Here is a 15,018-nt window from a genome sequence, read left to right on the forward strand (position 1 = left end):
CCAATTCTGCTTCTGGGAGCGCTGTGCCATTTCTGCCAGACCCTGAAGTGAGTTTAGGTTTCACCGTGAGATGATTTCAAACAGGGCCAGGTGATGCAGGAAAGATCTTGTGGAGAAGCCACCACCAGCACCAAGCCACTCATGTTTTTAATAATCTCCAAACTCACGGGACAACTGAGCTAAGGTGCCTGCTCAGTCTCCCAGTCCTTCCAACACTCACCATAAAAACAAACCAGTCCTAGACAGAGGTGTTAAATACACCACAAGCATGTGGCAGCACCGTGAGGTGGCCCCGCTGATCCTCAGAGAGCAGGCAGGACAGCGCTGCCGCTGCTCTCAGGGTGTGATTTGAGGAAAGCTCACATCGGGTCTCCTGCCCCAGTCCCAGCTGCGAACACCGGCCCAGGAGCTCCGTGTTCCGGGAGACTCGGGCAGGTTCAGGTGCTGCCTTTCAGGGAGGCTGCAGCTCTTTCCCACCCTCCTCCTCCTCCTGCTGCTGCTGAAAATCGGGGCTGCCGCGATGTTCTGGCGCTTTCCCTCGGGCTGTGCCGCCGCTCCACAGGTTGCCGGGGAGGACAGGAGCGTGTGCGGGTAGGGGGCGATTCCGAAGGGAGGTTCTCTGGGGCTGAAACCTCGACGGGCCCCGCTAGGTGAGAGCTGGGCAGGTTTGCAATGACCTAACTGCTGCGGAGGGGGGGATTTGTGGCGGGGAGAGCGGGGGAAGAGAGAGACAGAGACAGAGAGACACACACAGAGAGAGAGAGAGGGAAAAGGGGAGTGTGCAGCTCTGCCGCTGCTATCAGAGCAGGATCTGGCAGCTTTGGGGAGCTCCCAGCTCTCCGCTCCGCCGCTCCGAGCATCCCGGATCTGCAGCTGGAATTGCAGGCATGGCAGCGCCAAATGGGTTTATTTCTCCGCCACTTCTCGTTTCTCTCTCTCAGCAATAATTCACCTGAGGGCTTTTCTTCCCCCCACCTCCCTTTCTCACGCTCTTTTTTGATGTGGAGAGAGGGGAGAAAAGGGCGTTCTGGACAGAGCGTATTTATCTGGGCAGCTTTTTGCGGCGGGTTTTAAAGAGCTCGCCAGAGGAGCCGGGGAGAGAAAGAAAGAAAGAGGGAAATAAAAAAAAAAAAAAAAAAAAAAAAATAAAAGAGAGAAAGACAGAAAGAAGAAGACGGCACAAAGTGGTGGCGGCGGGAGGAGGCGCGGAGCGCGGAGCCGGCGGAGCGCGGAGCCGGCGGAGCGCGGAGCCGGCGGAGCGCGGAGGCTCCCGCGGTGGCCGGAGCGGGGCGCGGAGCGGCCGCGGGTGCGGACCATGGGCTGGCGGCTGCTGCTGCTGGCCCTGGCGCTGGGCGGCCGCGTCGCCACCGCGCAGAACGACACGGAGCCCATCGTGCTGGAGGGCAAGTGCCTGGTGGTCTGCGACTCCAACCCGGCCCCCGACGCCAAGGGCTCGTCCTCCTCGCCGCTGGGCATCTCCGTGCGGGCGGCCAACTCCAAGGTGGCCTTCTCGGCCGTGCGGAGCACCAACCACGAGCCCTCCGAGATGAGCAACAAGACGCGCATCATCTACTTCGACCAGGTGAGCGGCGCGCCCCAGGCTCCGCGGGCTGGGCGCGCATCCCCCGCGCATCAACAGGTGCCGCCTCGCCCCTTGCCGGCATCCCGGCCGAGAGCTGGGAATCCGCCCCGAGGAGAGCGGCAGGGCAGGGCGAGCTGAGCCTGGGGGCTGCGGAGGTTCCCCGTTTGCCCCCCGGGAGCGGCACCGGCCCCTCCGCACCTGCGGCCGCGGGAGAAGCGGGGACCGAGCCCGGGAGGTGCCGGCGGGGCAGCGCTCGGTGGCACCAGCGCGGTGACATCGCCCCGAGGAGGTCGGGGACAGGACAGGGGGAGCTCAGCGCAGCCTGTGTAGGGTTTAGGCGGTTTGGGCAGCTTTTGAGAGAGGAAGAGGAGGGAATTCTAAGGGAAAACCCTTTAACTTTCCCGGCACAATTGACGGTCCAGCCCCGCTCAGCTCAGCACCAATATTAACGGGCAGATACCGACACGCGTTCTAATCCCAGCTCCCGTCCTGAGGCGAGCCCAGAGTCATTGAGACTGATGGTTCTTCTCGTTCCTACACCCTGCTGTGGTGAGCAGTCAATTGTGGTGACAGCTGGAGCCAGATCTGCCACACAGCTTAGGGCTGGCCCTGCAAATGACCCCAAAACTCCATGGGCAGTCTTGGAGGCTTTCGAGGGCTGTGTCTGGCCATATCAATTAAAAATAAAAGCACAATTGGTTGGTAAGAGAGCAAAATGCAGTCATTACAGAGGATACGTAGCATATGGGTGATGCACTCTTCTCGTACGCTCCCCTCTGTCACTTCTCTCTGTTTAATTAAACCCAAATTATTATTAGTGCTGGTAAAATTATTATTAGTGCTGGTAAAAACAGCTGAAGGCACCCAGCCAGGTTTTCTGGGGTGTGCCAGGTGCTCCAGTAACCCAGCCTGGCTGAGCACTGGGAGTGACTCCTGTTGTTCCTGCAGTCCTTGCTCACACCTGGCTCTTTGGGAAGGCAGCATTGGCTTGGCCACTGCTTTTCAGCCAAAATCCATGTGCCATTCCCCGAATTGGTGTTTTCATGTCATTTTGGGGAATGATGAGCAAAAATGCCTCTATAAAAACATGTATGGAAGAAAGGACTTGAGGGTATGGTGCAGTAACAAAAAAAGAAATAATTTACGTCTTAGTTTATTTGTAGTAAAGTTGTCCTACAAATACAACTAAATACCCATTTAATGAGTTATTCCAAAGTAATCAAGAGAAAATGAATAAACCAGCTTAGAGGTAAATTAAATTTTCCATGGGCAAATAGTTTCTAAAGTAGATAATCTGTATTTTTCTTTAGCACTCACTACCTGTACTGATCCCCGTGCTATATTTTTCTGTTTGTAGATCCTTGTAAACGTGGGCAATTTTTTCACGTTGGAGTCTGTCTTTGTATCACCACGGAAAGGAATTTACAGTTTCAATTTTCACGTAATTAAAGTCTACCAGAGTCAAACAATTCAGGTATGTTGATGAGTATGGTTATAAAATCTTTATTTAAATTGTTTATTTAGCATAGAATATTGACTGAGCATGGGAGCATTTAATATGATTTTAAGGAAAAATAGTTTCGTTTACAGCAACCTGTGGTGTTGATTTCTTAGCAGTACAGTTCCATTAATTTAAAATGAACAGAAATAAGGCAGGATCCTCACCGTAGATAAATCACCACAACTTCACTTCCATGCCATGAATGTCTGGGTCACATAAAGCATTCCATAGAATGAGTGATCCAAGAGTTAAAGAGAGCTCTGGATTTCACTTAAATACTGTTGAAGAGTTGTGTTTTGCTCCAGGTTAAACTCAGTGTGGAACACAGGAGTTCTGGGTACCAGATTTGAGTGGTTTTGGAACAGTTTGTGCCCTGGCATCTGGTGCCAGGTACCTGGTTATGCCCTCAGTGTGCTGAGGACCAAGTTTGGTTATATCCCTAGAGCAATGTCTTCTAGGGAACCTTTACAGCAATTTGAACTCCCCTTTTCATCATACACTGTATAAAGGTGTGTGATATATTAGAGAAAAGGGGCAATTCTGCACTTCCTCCTGTAGTTAAATAGCAACACAGCTGCCTAATTAAATACAAGAGGGAAGAGCCTTTAAATTCCTGAACATCCCCTTGCTGAGCCAACAGCAAATTCCTTGAAGTAATTCCTTAATCTCCCTGCCAGGTCACACAGTTGCTGTGACACCTCCTGGCTTCCAGAGCTGGAGGAACATCTGTGGCTTCCCTTGTTTCCACCCACGAGACCTCCAGGTCCCTTGAAGTGTCTGATGCCCTTCCCTGCTCTCTCCTGCTCCTGGATGTGGTTTGAGGTCTGCTAGGCTGAGCTAGGATGGATTTCTGCAGGAGCAGTGATCAGACATTTCTCTGTGGCTGCTCCGGGGTGCTGGTGAAGCTCCTGGGAGAAGTGGAGATGGTGAAGGCCACGACCCCATCTCTGGGGAAATTCCCCTTCAGTGTTCAGTGGAGAATCCTAATTCCAATCAGGTCAATGAGAAAGCCTTAAATGAAACATTGACCTCCTAAAACTTTCTGCAATGTTTAATCTGCTCAAAAAGTGTTCTTTTCACTCTCTGGCATGCTGAAGGTTGAATAACCCTAATGCCCATTGCCAAGAAAGATGCCAAGCCTTGGCTTCTGGAAGTCCAGCTCAGACTCTGGAATTTCACAAACCAGGAGCTCAGACCTGGGAGTCGGGCTCGTGGCAGGGGATGTTCCAACCTGTGGCTCATGGCATGAAATCTTTCATGGATAAGAGATTCTGGAGTAATGGATGGGTTTGCTTGGCCCCGTTTTAGAGCAGTCAGTGTGAGACCATCCCCTGCAAGCCTGTCAGGTGCCTTCTGGTGTGATAAAATTCCTTGGTCAGATGATTCCAGGGGAACCTGATGGAACAGAAAGAGTGAGAAACCCGAGCCAAGCAATGAGTAAAGCCCTGATGCCCTTTTCCTGCCAGATAAATGGGGAGGAGAACCAGAAACCATTGCAGTGGATCAAACTGGTTTGAGTCCCAGCCACATCCAGCCCCACTAAATCACCTGCAGGCTCCCCACACAAGCGATGTTGCTCTGCCCTCACAACATCTGTTAGAGCCATTAAATATCATTAAACTGCAATTGGTTCCCCAGAGACACCTGATTAAGTGGATTTCCCAGACAGGTGAATCCCAAATAAATACCAGCCTCTGCGGCCCTGACTTCTGCTGAGCACTAATTTATTCTGTGGTGACTCCCATTAAAATTAATGGGACCATATGCAAGGCCAGCACAGTGGATGTGGGTAAGCATCCCATAATTCACCCCCTGTGACTGCATTAGAGCTGCTTGGAAAGGAAAAACAGCAAAGCTGATCGCTTGCTGTGGGGGAAATGAAAAATGCCCATTCCCCCAGGCCCTGCCCATCTTTATTTAGAGATGCTGCTTTCAGAGCAGAGGCTGTGCTGGCTTCAGAAGTGTTTCATAGAAAAAATGGAGCCAATTTATAAAGCTAAATGTCTGTTCTAAACTTCAGAGCTAAGCTGCCATCAGTATTGAGAGGGACACACATTTTGTTCCCAGTGAAGTGTAAGCTCCCAGCCCACTGTGGTGCTTCTGACACTCATGTAACATCTCTGGGTGCCCAAATTTCTTGAAAATATATATTTATTTTTCCTGTGGGACTAAATAACCCTTGAGACAGGCAAATTTGTGCCAACTGAGGTGATGCCTCACTCAGCTGCAGGTCCAGCTCATGAACATCCACGTGCTTTTGCCAGATAAATGTCATTATTAGTTTAAAACAACCCAAAAAGCACTGAAGACGGGGCCCTTGCACTGTGGTTAATATTCAGGGGCAGTTCTTGATGTTTTGCAGTTAATTAGAGCTTCTCAGGGGCTCTCTTGCAGGTGAATTTGATGCTGAATGGGAAGCCAGTGATCTCTGCTTTCGCTGGGGACAAGGACGTCACCCGTGAAGCCGCCACCAACGGGGTCCTGCTCTACCTGGACAAGGAGGACAAGGTTTACCTGAAGCTGGAGAAAGGAAATCTGGTTGGTGGGTGGCAGTACTCGACATTCTCTGGCTTCCTGGTCTTCCCCCTGTAAAGTCAATTTCCCCGTGACGTTCATCCAGCTGTGGACTCATCCTCGCCTCTGTTCCATGAAGATCATTTTGTCATCATGGAGTGATGGTTCTTTTTTGCTTTCTCATGGATGATTTTGGATTCTCTCCATGGATTTTGGCCCCATCTGAACTACTCAGAAGTTCCACAGAATTCTGTGTGTCCAAATATGATATCTTTGGCCTGAGACTAAAGCAGACAATAAATATCAATGCTTAAGGTTTCAGTCTAAAGCTGCCTGCAAGATCTATTCCAATTTCACTTCCTGGATTCGGGGAAGAAGTGGATTTTCTTTAACTGTGAAAAGACTGGCGCCGAGTCTTTCATGTAGGAGAGTTTGAGTTCAGACTTCAAGCAAGAGTTAGTGTGTTGCTGCCAAAGAGCTGTGTATTGATATATTGGTCATGTTTCTGTCCTGGGCCTGCACTGCCACCATCCATCCCATTGTCTTAGAGAGGTCATTCCTATTGCTAAGTGGCTGACCTGAGCTCTCCTCTGCGTGTTGTGTGTTGGATGGTTCACCCAAATATTTAAGCTCAGTCACAACCAAGTCCAGCCTCCATAAATCTGAGGGGGTGTGGATGTGTTTTGGTGGGGTATGGAAGGGGTTCCTCTTTTCCACGTGCTGATTCCTAAAAGGAAAAGCAGATTCTAACCATTCCGGGTTCAAGGTGGTCATGCAGGCACAACTTTGCTCAACGGCTTTGCCCTGCAGGACACCTCACACTTGTTCTTCAATTTTACTTAACTTGATTGATAATTACTGCTTTATTCAACTCCTGAGGGATTCCTTCCTTAGACACAACCACTTTGTCAGCTGGAGATGAGATCCCCCCTGTTTGTATTTCTGTGTATTTTCCAACCCTTCTGTTGTGTTAAAGGTCTTATCAGGTTTTGCCTTAACTCCACAGGTGTATAAAATTTTAGATTATTTGTTTAACAAATATGAAAGGCAAATAACTGATACCTATCTTGGTACAAAAGCTTCCCCACTTTTTGTACAGGTCATGTGAATTCATAAACTTATTTATTATTTCATTGCTCCATAATAAAGATTAACACATGTTCGCTGCATTTTTGACATTTGGATTTTTGGAGTCACTTCATACTATTTTTTAAATTGGATATTATTATTATATGCAAAATGGAAGCTTTTGGGATTCACAGAAAATATCCTAGGAGGCAGAAAAACTGCTGTGAGTTAGTCTGGCAGAATCCTGGAGGTAATCAGAGTGATCTAGAAATAACCTATGCATTTAATTTAGGAATAGAATTTAGGCAGAAATCCTGGCCTCATTGAAGTTGGCGTTAAGAATCACATTGATTCCAAAGGATTTTGGAAGAAACCTGTGCTTTATGTTCTGCCATCAGCATCAAACTCCAGTGCCATCAGATTGAATATTCCATAAAATGATTCTCCCATGAGCTGCTGACGAAACCTTCATCCCCCGTGCCCCAAATACACTGAATTGATGGATCTTTGTGCCTTGCATATCATGAAGGATGTGGTTCTAAATTAAAAATTTCTGTGTACTTGAAAATGGTTGTGGGTGAAAGCATCTGCAGCAACGTGGGAGCTTCCCTAGAAGCCACTTTGGGCTGGGATTTGCTGCTTTTGGGATCTGTTTCCAATTCCTTCCCTTGCTGGCCGAGTGCAGTGTGTCCTGTTGGTATTTCACTGATTGGAAATCTCTCTCATGGCTGCTTGGTGCTCCTGTGGAGATGTCAGGGAATTGGTGGCACAGCTTTGTGCCCAAATTCCTGATTTTTCCTCAGCCACCACCCAGGAGATTATGGGCTGTTTCAGGAGGATTGGTGGGTACTTTGCACTCCTGTAAGTCAGATAGGAGGTGATTTTTTAACACACAATTTTGTTGCTGTACTGACCACTGCAGCTGGGGAAGAAGTGGAAGGACCTGGCAAGGAGGTGAATGATTCACGCTGCTGAAAAACATTCAAAAGTTGTGGTGACCAATCAAAATGTGTTCCTGCTGTACCCCAAAATGTGTGTATATAAATATATGTATATCTAAACCACCCGGAATTGCAGATCATAGTTTGCATGATGTTATAAAGAGGTTACTTGTCCTAAGAGTTTATTTCAGACGGGAGCATTGGTGTTTTGTATAAAATTGGTTGAATCTGCCACCTCCCCTTGCCCATGGATATATCTGTAATGTAAAAGAAATGTTGCTACTGAGACAGAAGAAAAATGGCATTAAAGGTGTCAGTATAATTTCTGAATGATCAAATGTATCTAACTTCTTTAATTTGTGAACATATGAGCTTTAAAGGCTGCTTTAGCACCCAACAATAATCCTGAGCTATCTCAATATGGCTTTGATTGCCCCTCAGCCAAACATTTCTGATTTCTTCAGAGTCGTTAGTGCTTATTTAAACTTGAGCTGGAGAGACTGGGGAGTTATTCACTGAAGGGATACATTTTGATGGTAAAGCTTCTAGAACCAGAATTGCCAATTAATTCTTCTGCTGGTTAAAGGAAAGCTTTAAGTGGAGCTGCTGTGATCACAACAGAGGTGGCCTCTGGGGACAGGCAGGTCACACTTGAACCTTTAAATAAGAACAAACTGTGGGGTTTAGACACAGCTTGAGCTACCAGGTCTTGCCCTCACATTTATTGTGCTGTCCCACCTAGCTGTGCCAGCAGGAGCTGCTCCCAGAAGAGAGAGGATGAGCCAGGCTGGAAATAAAATTCCTTTTCCTTCTGCCTTCCCATGTCCTGCCACAGCATTTTCCTGTTGAGAAGCACCAGCTCAGGAGACCCTTCTCTTTTTAAAGGGTATTTCTGATTCCAGGTTTGATTGTTTTCAAAGAGCTTCAGCCCTGCATTGAGCTGCTCTGTAAAGGTTAGAGCTGACTTTCTGATCCTCTGCAGTTCCAGCAGACTCATTGATTTTGGGGAGGGCACAATCCTCCCCCTGCTGCACAAGGTGAGGATCCATACCCACATCCTTTACCCACTTTGCAGGGACTTTGTACCTTACAAAGGCTGATTGTGCCAGAAAACTTTTTACCACATGTGGTAAGGACAAAAGAAAGAAGTTACTTTCTGAGAATAAGAGATTTAATTTATTATCAGTGATTTCTTTATGAACGAGATTTTTACTTTTTTATCTGGTTTATTCATATTTTATCTGTATTTTTTTGGGAAACTGAGGGGAAAAGCCCTCTCTCTTTTCCTTTCTTTCACTCCTCAGTGATGTAAATGCTGTTGATACAGCCAGCTCTCCCTGCTTACCTCTGTTCATCCAGTGTAGAAATCGGCTCTGTCTGCTGAATCCTCTGTGCTGTGAGCAATTTGGGCTGCACAAGCCAAAAAACTGCAGAGCCCAAAAAATCCTGTTCAAAAGAACTTGGTGGCAAAGGTATTTTTGGAAAGCTGTGAAGTTTTCACAAGCTCTTTTGTCACTAAATAAAAAGGAAAAACCAACTTTGAAACATAGAGAAGGAAAATATATTCCCGTTTTTTAAACAAGATTCACGTGTGGTTTATGTTACATCACTTTCTAGCAGTGTCTGAACATTTTATGAGTGTTAATTCAATCACTTTGGCCTTTTTATGGCTCAGCAAGTGATGCAACCTACTGAGAAAACGGGGACAGGGTTTGGGAAATGATTCCAGGTGCCAACACATCCAATCCTGGTCCTGTTCAGTTTGCTGGACCAATCCTTGTTCTGAGACAGGACAGACATCCTTTTTAAATGCAAAGGATGGTTCTGGAGTAAATGGAATTCTGCTGTGGTTTCCCCTTCCATATTATATCTACATACCATTCCTAGAAAGATGAATGCAGTGGAAGAGTTTGAGGTGCCTGAAGAATTTCCCAATTAGCTGCCAGCTCTTTGTTTAAGCCCCCAGAGGAGCCCAGCTGCACACAGAGCAGTTTTACAAGCAGGTTTTAGAACAGAGAAATAAATGCAAGGAGCTCTATGTCATAATCACACCAAGGAGCTGAGCCATTAATATGAAATACAGGCTGAAGAAAACAGAAAAATGTTCTCTTCCTTGATGTTCTCCTCCTTTTATAGGGAGTTCTGAGCTGGGAACATCTTTTATCTCAGCAATTCACCGTGCCCTTTATATTGTAAGAGCTCTTTAAAATACTCAAACTCTTTGTCTTCTAAAGAAAACATCACCCAGATAACTCAATGGAAAGACATGGAGATGCCCAGGGACAGAATTTATTGGCTGGCACATGCCACAACAACACTTTTTTTGTGCTCTTGCTGTCCAGACAGAAAAGGCTCCTTTGAGAAAAGAAAATTGTCTGAGACCCTCAGCTGAAGTTATTTATCTGTTGCTGGTTGGGAATGGGGAGGGAATTAAAGCCCTTTCCTACCCTAGGGGGAATTAATATAAAGAATTATGATAAAATCAGTGCTTTTTCCTTTCCTTTCTCGCTCTCCTTTCCCCTTTCCTTTCCTCTCCTTTCCTTCTTTCCTTTCCTTTCCTTTCCTTTCCTTTCCTTTCCTTTCCTTTCCTTTCCTTTCCTTTCCTTTCCTTTCCTTTCCTTTCCTTTCCTTTCCTTTCCTTTCCTTTCCTTTCCTTTCCTTTCCTTTCCTTTCCTTTCCTTTCCTTTCCTTTCCTTTCCTTTCCTTTCCTTTCCTTTCCTTTCCTTTCCTTTCCTTTCCTTTCCTTTCCTTTCCTTTCCTTTCCTTTCCTTTCCTTTCCTTTCCTTTCCTTTCCTTTCCTTTCCTTTCCTTTCCTTTCCTTTCCTTTCCTTTCCTTTCCTTTCCTTTCCTTTCCCTTTCCCTTTCCCTTTCCTTCCCTTTCCCTTTCCCTTTCCCTTTCCCTTTCCCTTTCCCTTTCCCTTTCCCTTTCCCTTTCCCTTTCCCTTTCCCTTTCCCTTTCCCTTTCCCTTTCCTTTCCTTTCCCTTTTTCCTCCCCTCCCCTCCCCTCCCCTCCCCTCCCCTCCCCTCCCCTCCCCTCCCCTCCCCTCCCCTCCCCTCCCCTCCCTGTGGGCTTTCAGACAACCACAAATATTTAAAATCAATAGTGAAATATTGATAAACATTCAGCAGTTTTCGGTACAAATTAACCAACTCAGCTCGGTTACCCAACACTATGAAACCTGGGCAGTTTTTTAACTTTTTTTTTTTGTTTATTTTCATTAATTAATTAATCTCCCTGGGCACTGGAGGAAGACATTGAAGGGACCTTCAATGCCAGGAAAATGGAAATAATTCCAGGGAGCAGCTGCAGGAATCAGAGTCCGGGTGGAACTGCTCAGTGCAACCCAGATTTCCAGGCAGAACAGGAGATAACACGAGCTACAGATCTCTTTAAGGACACCTCATCCCTCATTTCTTGGAGAGAAATAAACTCTGGCTCATTTCTAGAAAGCCAAATAATAAAAACATTTGAAGAATGAATACCTAGAGCACAGGAATGCTGAGGAACATCAGGGCTGTGTAAGAAATGAATTCTCCAGCATCATCGAGTGTTTTACTTTTTGTGGAGTGTTTAAATGGATTTCTACAAAAATAATAACGGCTTCTGGAGGAGATAACTCCAAGCCCATCTATCTTTGTTGCCTTGAATTCAATAGTGGTTAAGTGAGATCGTCTGGGCTTATTCTGCTGCAAACACTGATTCAGTGGGCAGGATTCAGCTGTCAGCTCCGTTTTGTGCAGGAATTATTTCCCTGAACGAGCAGAAGATGCTTTTCTTCAGGTCTCTGAGAGACAGCTGAGGGTTTGCAGCTCTGATCACAGAGCAGTGTCAGGAACAGGAAATGTGCTGAGTTCAAAAGCCTGACTTTGGGCTGCAGCTCAACCCCCTGGGTCTTTAGAAGCTGGATTGAATATTCTGCACATCCCTCTGGTGGAAAAGGCTTTTTTGTGCTTGTAGGTGTCAGTCCTGGCTCAGACACGGGGGTGGCTTAAATGAGGTTTCCAGTAATGAGAGCAGCCAAGAGAACAACTGTGAGCACCTCTAAACTCTGATGATTTGTCAGGAACTCGCCCTGCGAGGAGCAGTGTCACTGATCTGAGGGTTTGCAGTGAAAGGCTGCTCAGCAGAGCAGGACAAAACGCAGCAAACACATTTTGTGGGGGAAAAAAAGTGATGGCTCACAATATTTAATTATTTTTTAGGCGCAGGAAAAAAGAGCAAAGCCTGATGCGCAACAGCACCAGCAAAACTTGCTGAAATAACATTCAAAAAATCACAACAGGAACACATTGTTTAATCAATCAATCAATCAATCAATCAACCACTCTTTAAGCACTGCAAGTTCTGCAACTTTGGGGCAAGCCAGGGGTGCCTATAAGCTGAGTTTTCCCCTCTTTTTAAATCTGAGTTTAAGGTGCTCAAAAGGGCATTGCTGGGCTTTTTTTCTGGAAAGCTCAGCTAAGGAATTTGCTTTTCATGATGCCCGGGAGGGTCCCCACAAAGTAATAAGTCAGCATCATTTTCTAGCAGCAGCTGATAGTATTTATTGCTAATTCTTTAAACCCTTCTTTAAAAGAAAACAAGTCTGCAACCTGCATTGCACCCACAGGAATAATCTTTCTTTCCCTCAGTTTGGTAATTCAATTGTGACTTGTAAACTTGTGCAGCTGTAGCAAAAAAAAAAAGTCTACAGTCAACTCTAATCTATCTTGAGGAGAGTAAAAAGTGCTTATCAGCACTGGGGTAGTAAATCCTGGCTGCTTTATTAAATAAATGTAGAATTTCACTCAGAAGCCTTAAGGAAGAAGAGTTTTAAAATATCTGAACGATTTAGCACGTTCTGAAGCTGAATAAAGATTGATCGAATTTTGGTGTGAGATATAAACTGATGACAACCCAAATCCCACTGAAATGGACTTGGAAATGTGGCCATTACTGGTGGCTCCTGAATGCTGGGAGACAAACCAGAACTGCCCGAGGATCCCAGGATTTCTGCCACTGGAAAAACAGACTCTAAACAGATCCCAAAAGCTATTTGTTGTTGTTATTGGACACAAACTCACCAAACTACTCATTTCAAGAGAGAAAAAGAGTGAATTTTATTTTTGACTTTGTAATATATAGAATTTTAAAAGTGATAGTGGATTGGAGGATGAAATTGTTACATTTTTAACTACACTGTTAGTTAAAAATAGTTAAAAATAGACTGTTAAATTAACAGTCTGTTAATTCTCTCTTTTTACAAAGAAGAATGTAAAACAATTATTGTTTACATGAATAGTGTGTGAGAACTTTAAAACTTTCAAAAGAACTATAAAAGAAAACTTAACACTTTAAAAAATCAGGGTAACAATTGATAAGGGTAAGTCAGCTCTTGAGGGGTTTTTCCAACATCAGCACACAGGAAAGCAGCACAGGACCCAGCAGACAGTGGAGCTCATGTCCAGAGCTAAAATCTGAAGTGATTTCATGGATTTGGGTCCACTCCCTTCCACGTCTGAGCTGTGCATCTGCTTCATTCTCCGTTGCAGCAGCAGCAGAGATTTTCCAGGGATAGGAAATGCTTTCAGAAGCAATTTGAGGTGCAGGCAGCCAGGCAAACTCCTCTTGCTGGGCTGCAGCAGGGGCATTGCTCTGGGGTGCAATCTCCTCCCTCCTGCAGGGGTCCCTGAGCTGGAGCAGTGGGGGGGGTCTGGCTGCACCCTTCAGGGACAAAACCAGGGTCAATCACCTCCATATTCATTAACAGGAAATAAAAACCTGCTGGCTTTTAGCCAGGGAAGGGTTGTGACAAGGTGACAAAAATCAAACCCACCCCCTCCTGTGGTCTGGGTGTTGGGGTGACCCCAAGAGTGTAAAAGTCCTCGTTTCCCAGCCCGAGCAGCCAAAGAAGGAGTCTGGATGCGCAGGGTCGGCTTCTCCAGGTTGTTTATTTTCCCTTATCTAGAACATTCTCTCTCTGCCCTGCTGAGCTCTGTCCAGCAGGTCGGCCATGGCATTCTGTCTGTCCTCAGGGTGGTGTTCACATTTTATACCAAAAACTCCGTGTGCCATGTTTACAATAACGTGCCAATGTCTGTCATTTATGTTGGACAGTGTGTCTGTACCTTAAACCAACAGAAAAGTGTCACCATCACAGCGAGACACGGAGGGCAAGGAGAAGGAGAAGAAGGCCAGGACACGCCCAAATCCCTCCAGCTTGTCCCCTGAACCCCATTCTAAAAACCCCAAAATTCTACTTTTCCACCCTGTGTTAACTCAACTACCACACCCACTCAAACCCCTGTGGCTTGTAATTCCTCACACAGAGTTGGCAGCTTTTTTCCACGGGCTGAAATGGAAGCCACAGGTGTTTTTGACTTGGTGCCCAGGTCTCCGAGCCCCCTGCCAGGTCTGGAGCCAGCCAGGGCAGCCAGAGGGATGTCCTGGACTCTGACAGCCCCCCTCTATCCCAGCTGGGGTTGGGGGAGCAGATGTTGCTTTAGCCCCCCCAAATCCCAGCCCTTTCCAGCTGGGAAGAGGAGCAATCCTCAGGACAGGATCTGGGGCAATTCCCTGCCCTTTAGGGGTGAACCCAGCCCTCCCAGGGCAGAATTTCTTTCTCGAGAGCCCCAGAGGAGCTGATCTGCAGCAGACTCTGTCCTCCAGGCAGTGCTGGTGAGCCCACCCTTGTTTTGGGGACTCAACACCTTGTTGTCCTCCCAGGGGAAAGATTGGTCCCCAAAATTTTATCTTTTCTTTGCCTTGAGGCCTTTTTTAGTCTTCAAGAAAACTACAGTGAGACTTTTTTTCCAAAGCTTCTGGTCTCTGGATGTGCCGCACCTGGGGACCTTTCCTGGGATGCTCCTAAATCCCTAAATACCCACACTCACCTTGGGTAGGTAATTTGGGGGATTTTTGGAGCAGAACTGACTGAGAGCCTGGGATTGCAAATCCAGCAAGTTAAAGTGAGTGTATGAGGTGACAAGGACATCTGCTGCTGGTTTGGTTTTTTGTTGAATATGACCTCAAGTATGCAAAAGTAAGAAAAAAAAATCTGCTTTATTGCTTTGGTCTGGCCAGAACTGATCTACTCAGCAGATGATCTATGGATCCAACAAATCCTGAAATGAAAAGTCCTTACCTGATATAGGACACTTCCTCCAGAAAATGACACAAATTGCAGAGTGATATGTGAAGAGAGTTCTAAGCTGCAGTCTTGAATTTCAGATTTCCAGGGGTGGAGGAGCCAGACTGAGCACACAGAGTCCTAATTCACCCCAGAGATTCCAGCAAAAGTCACATCCAAATGCAAAATGGAATTGCTTCTGCAGAAATGCTGGGAGAAAACCATGCATATTTCATGCTGGGACTTCAGCTGGGTTCATTCTTGTTCCAGCTCCTGCATATTTAATATACACTGGAAGCGTCC

The 15,018-nt window shown here is 46.3% G+C and overlaps 1 protein-coding gene and 1 long non-coding RNA gene across 2 annotated transcripts in view; one reads left to right on the forward strand and one right to left on the reverse strand.

The window, feature by feature from the left end:
• LOC137484311 (uncharacterized) overlaps positions 1–15,018 on the reverse strand; it is a 225,952-nt gene that overhangs the window by 162,744 nt on the left and 48,190 nt on the right. The window lies entirely within an intron of this gene.
• CBLN4 (cerebellin 4 precursor) lies at positions 1,207–6,041 on the forward strand. Its single transcript, XM_068208033.1, has 3 exons — positions 1,207–1,582; positions 2,940–3,056; positions 5,478–6,041. The coding sequence occupies exons 1-3, from the start codon at positions 1,316–1,318 to the stop codon at positions 5,673–5,675; spliced, it is 582 nt and encodes a 193-aa protein (XP_068064134.1). The 5' UTR covers positions 1,207–1,315; the 3' UTR covers positions 5,676–6,041.

The sequence above is a fragment of the Anomalospiza imberbis genome, chromosome 17, assembly GCF_031753505.1.
Source record: "Anomalospiza imberbis isolate Cuckoo-Finch-1a 21T00152 chromosome 17, ASM3175350v1, whole genome shotgun sequence".
Lineage (NCBI taxonomy): Eukaryota > Metazoa > Chordata > Aves > Passeriformes > Viduidae > Anomalospiza > Anomalospiza imberbis.

Excerpts from the sequence above, each read along its gene's own strand:
- CBLN4 (XM_068208033.1), top strand. The coding sequence starts at position 1,316 with ATGGGCTGGCGGCTGCTGCTGCTGGCCCTGGCGCTGGGCGGCCGCGTC. Across the intron at positions 1,583-2,939 it reads GCATCATCTACTTCGACCAG|ATCCTTGTAAACGTGGGCAA; the intron begins GTGAGCGGCGCG and ends TTCTGTTTGTAG. Across the intron at positions 3,057-5,477 it reads ACCAGAGTCAAACAATTCAG|GTGAATTTGATGCTGAATGG; the intron begins GTATGTTGATGA and ends GCTCTCTTGCAG.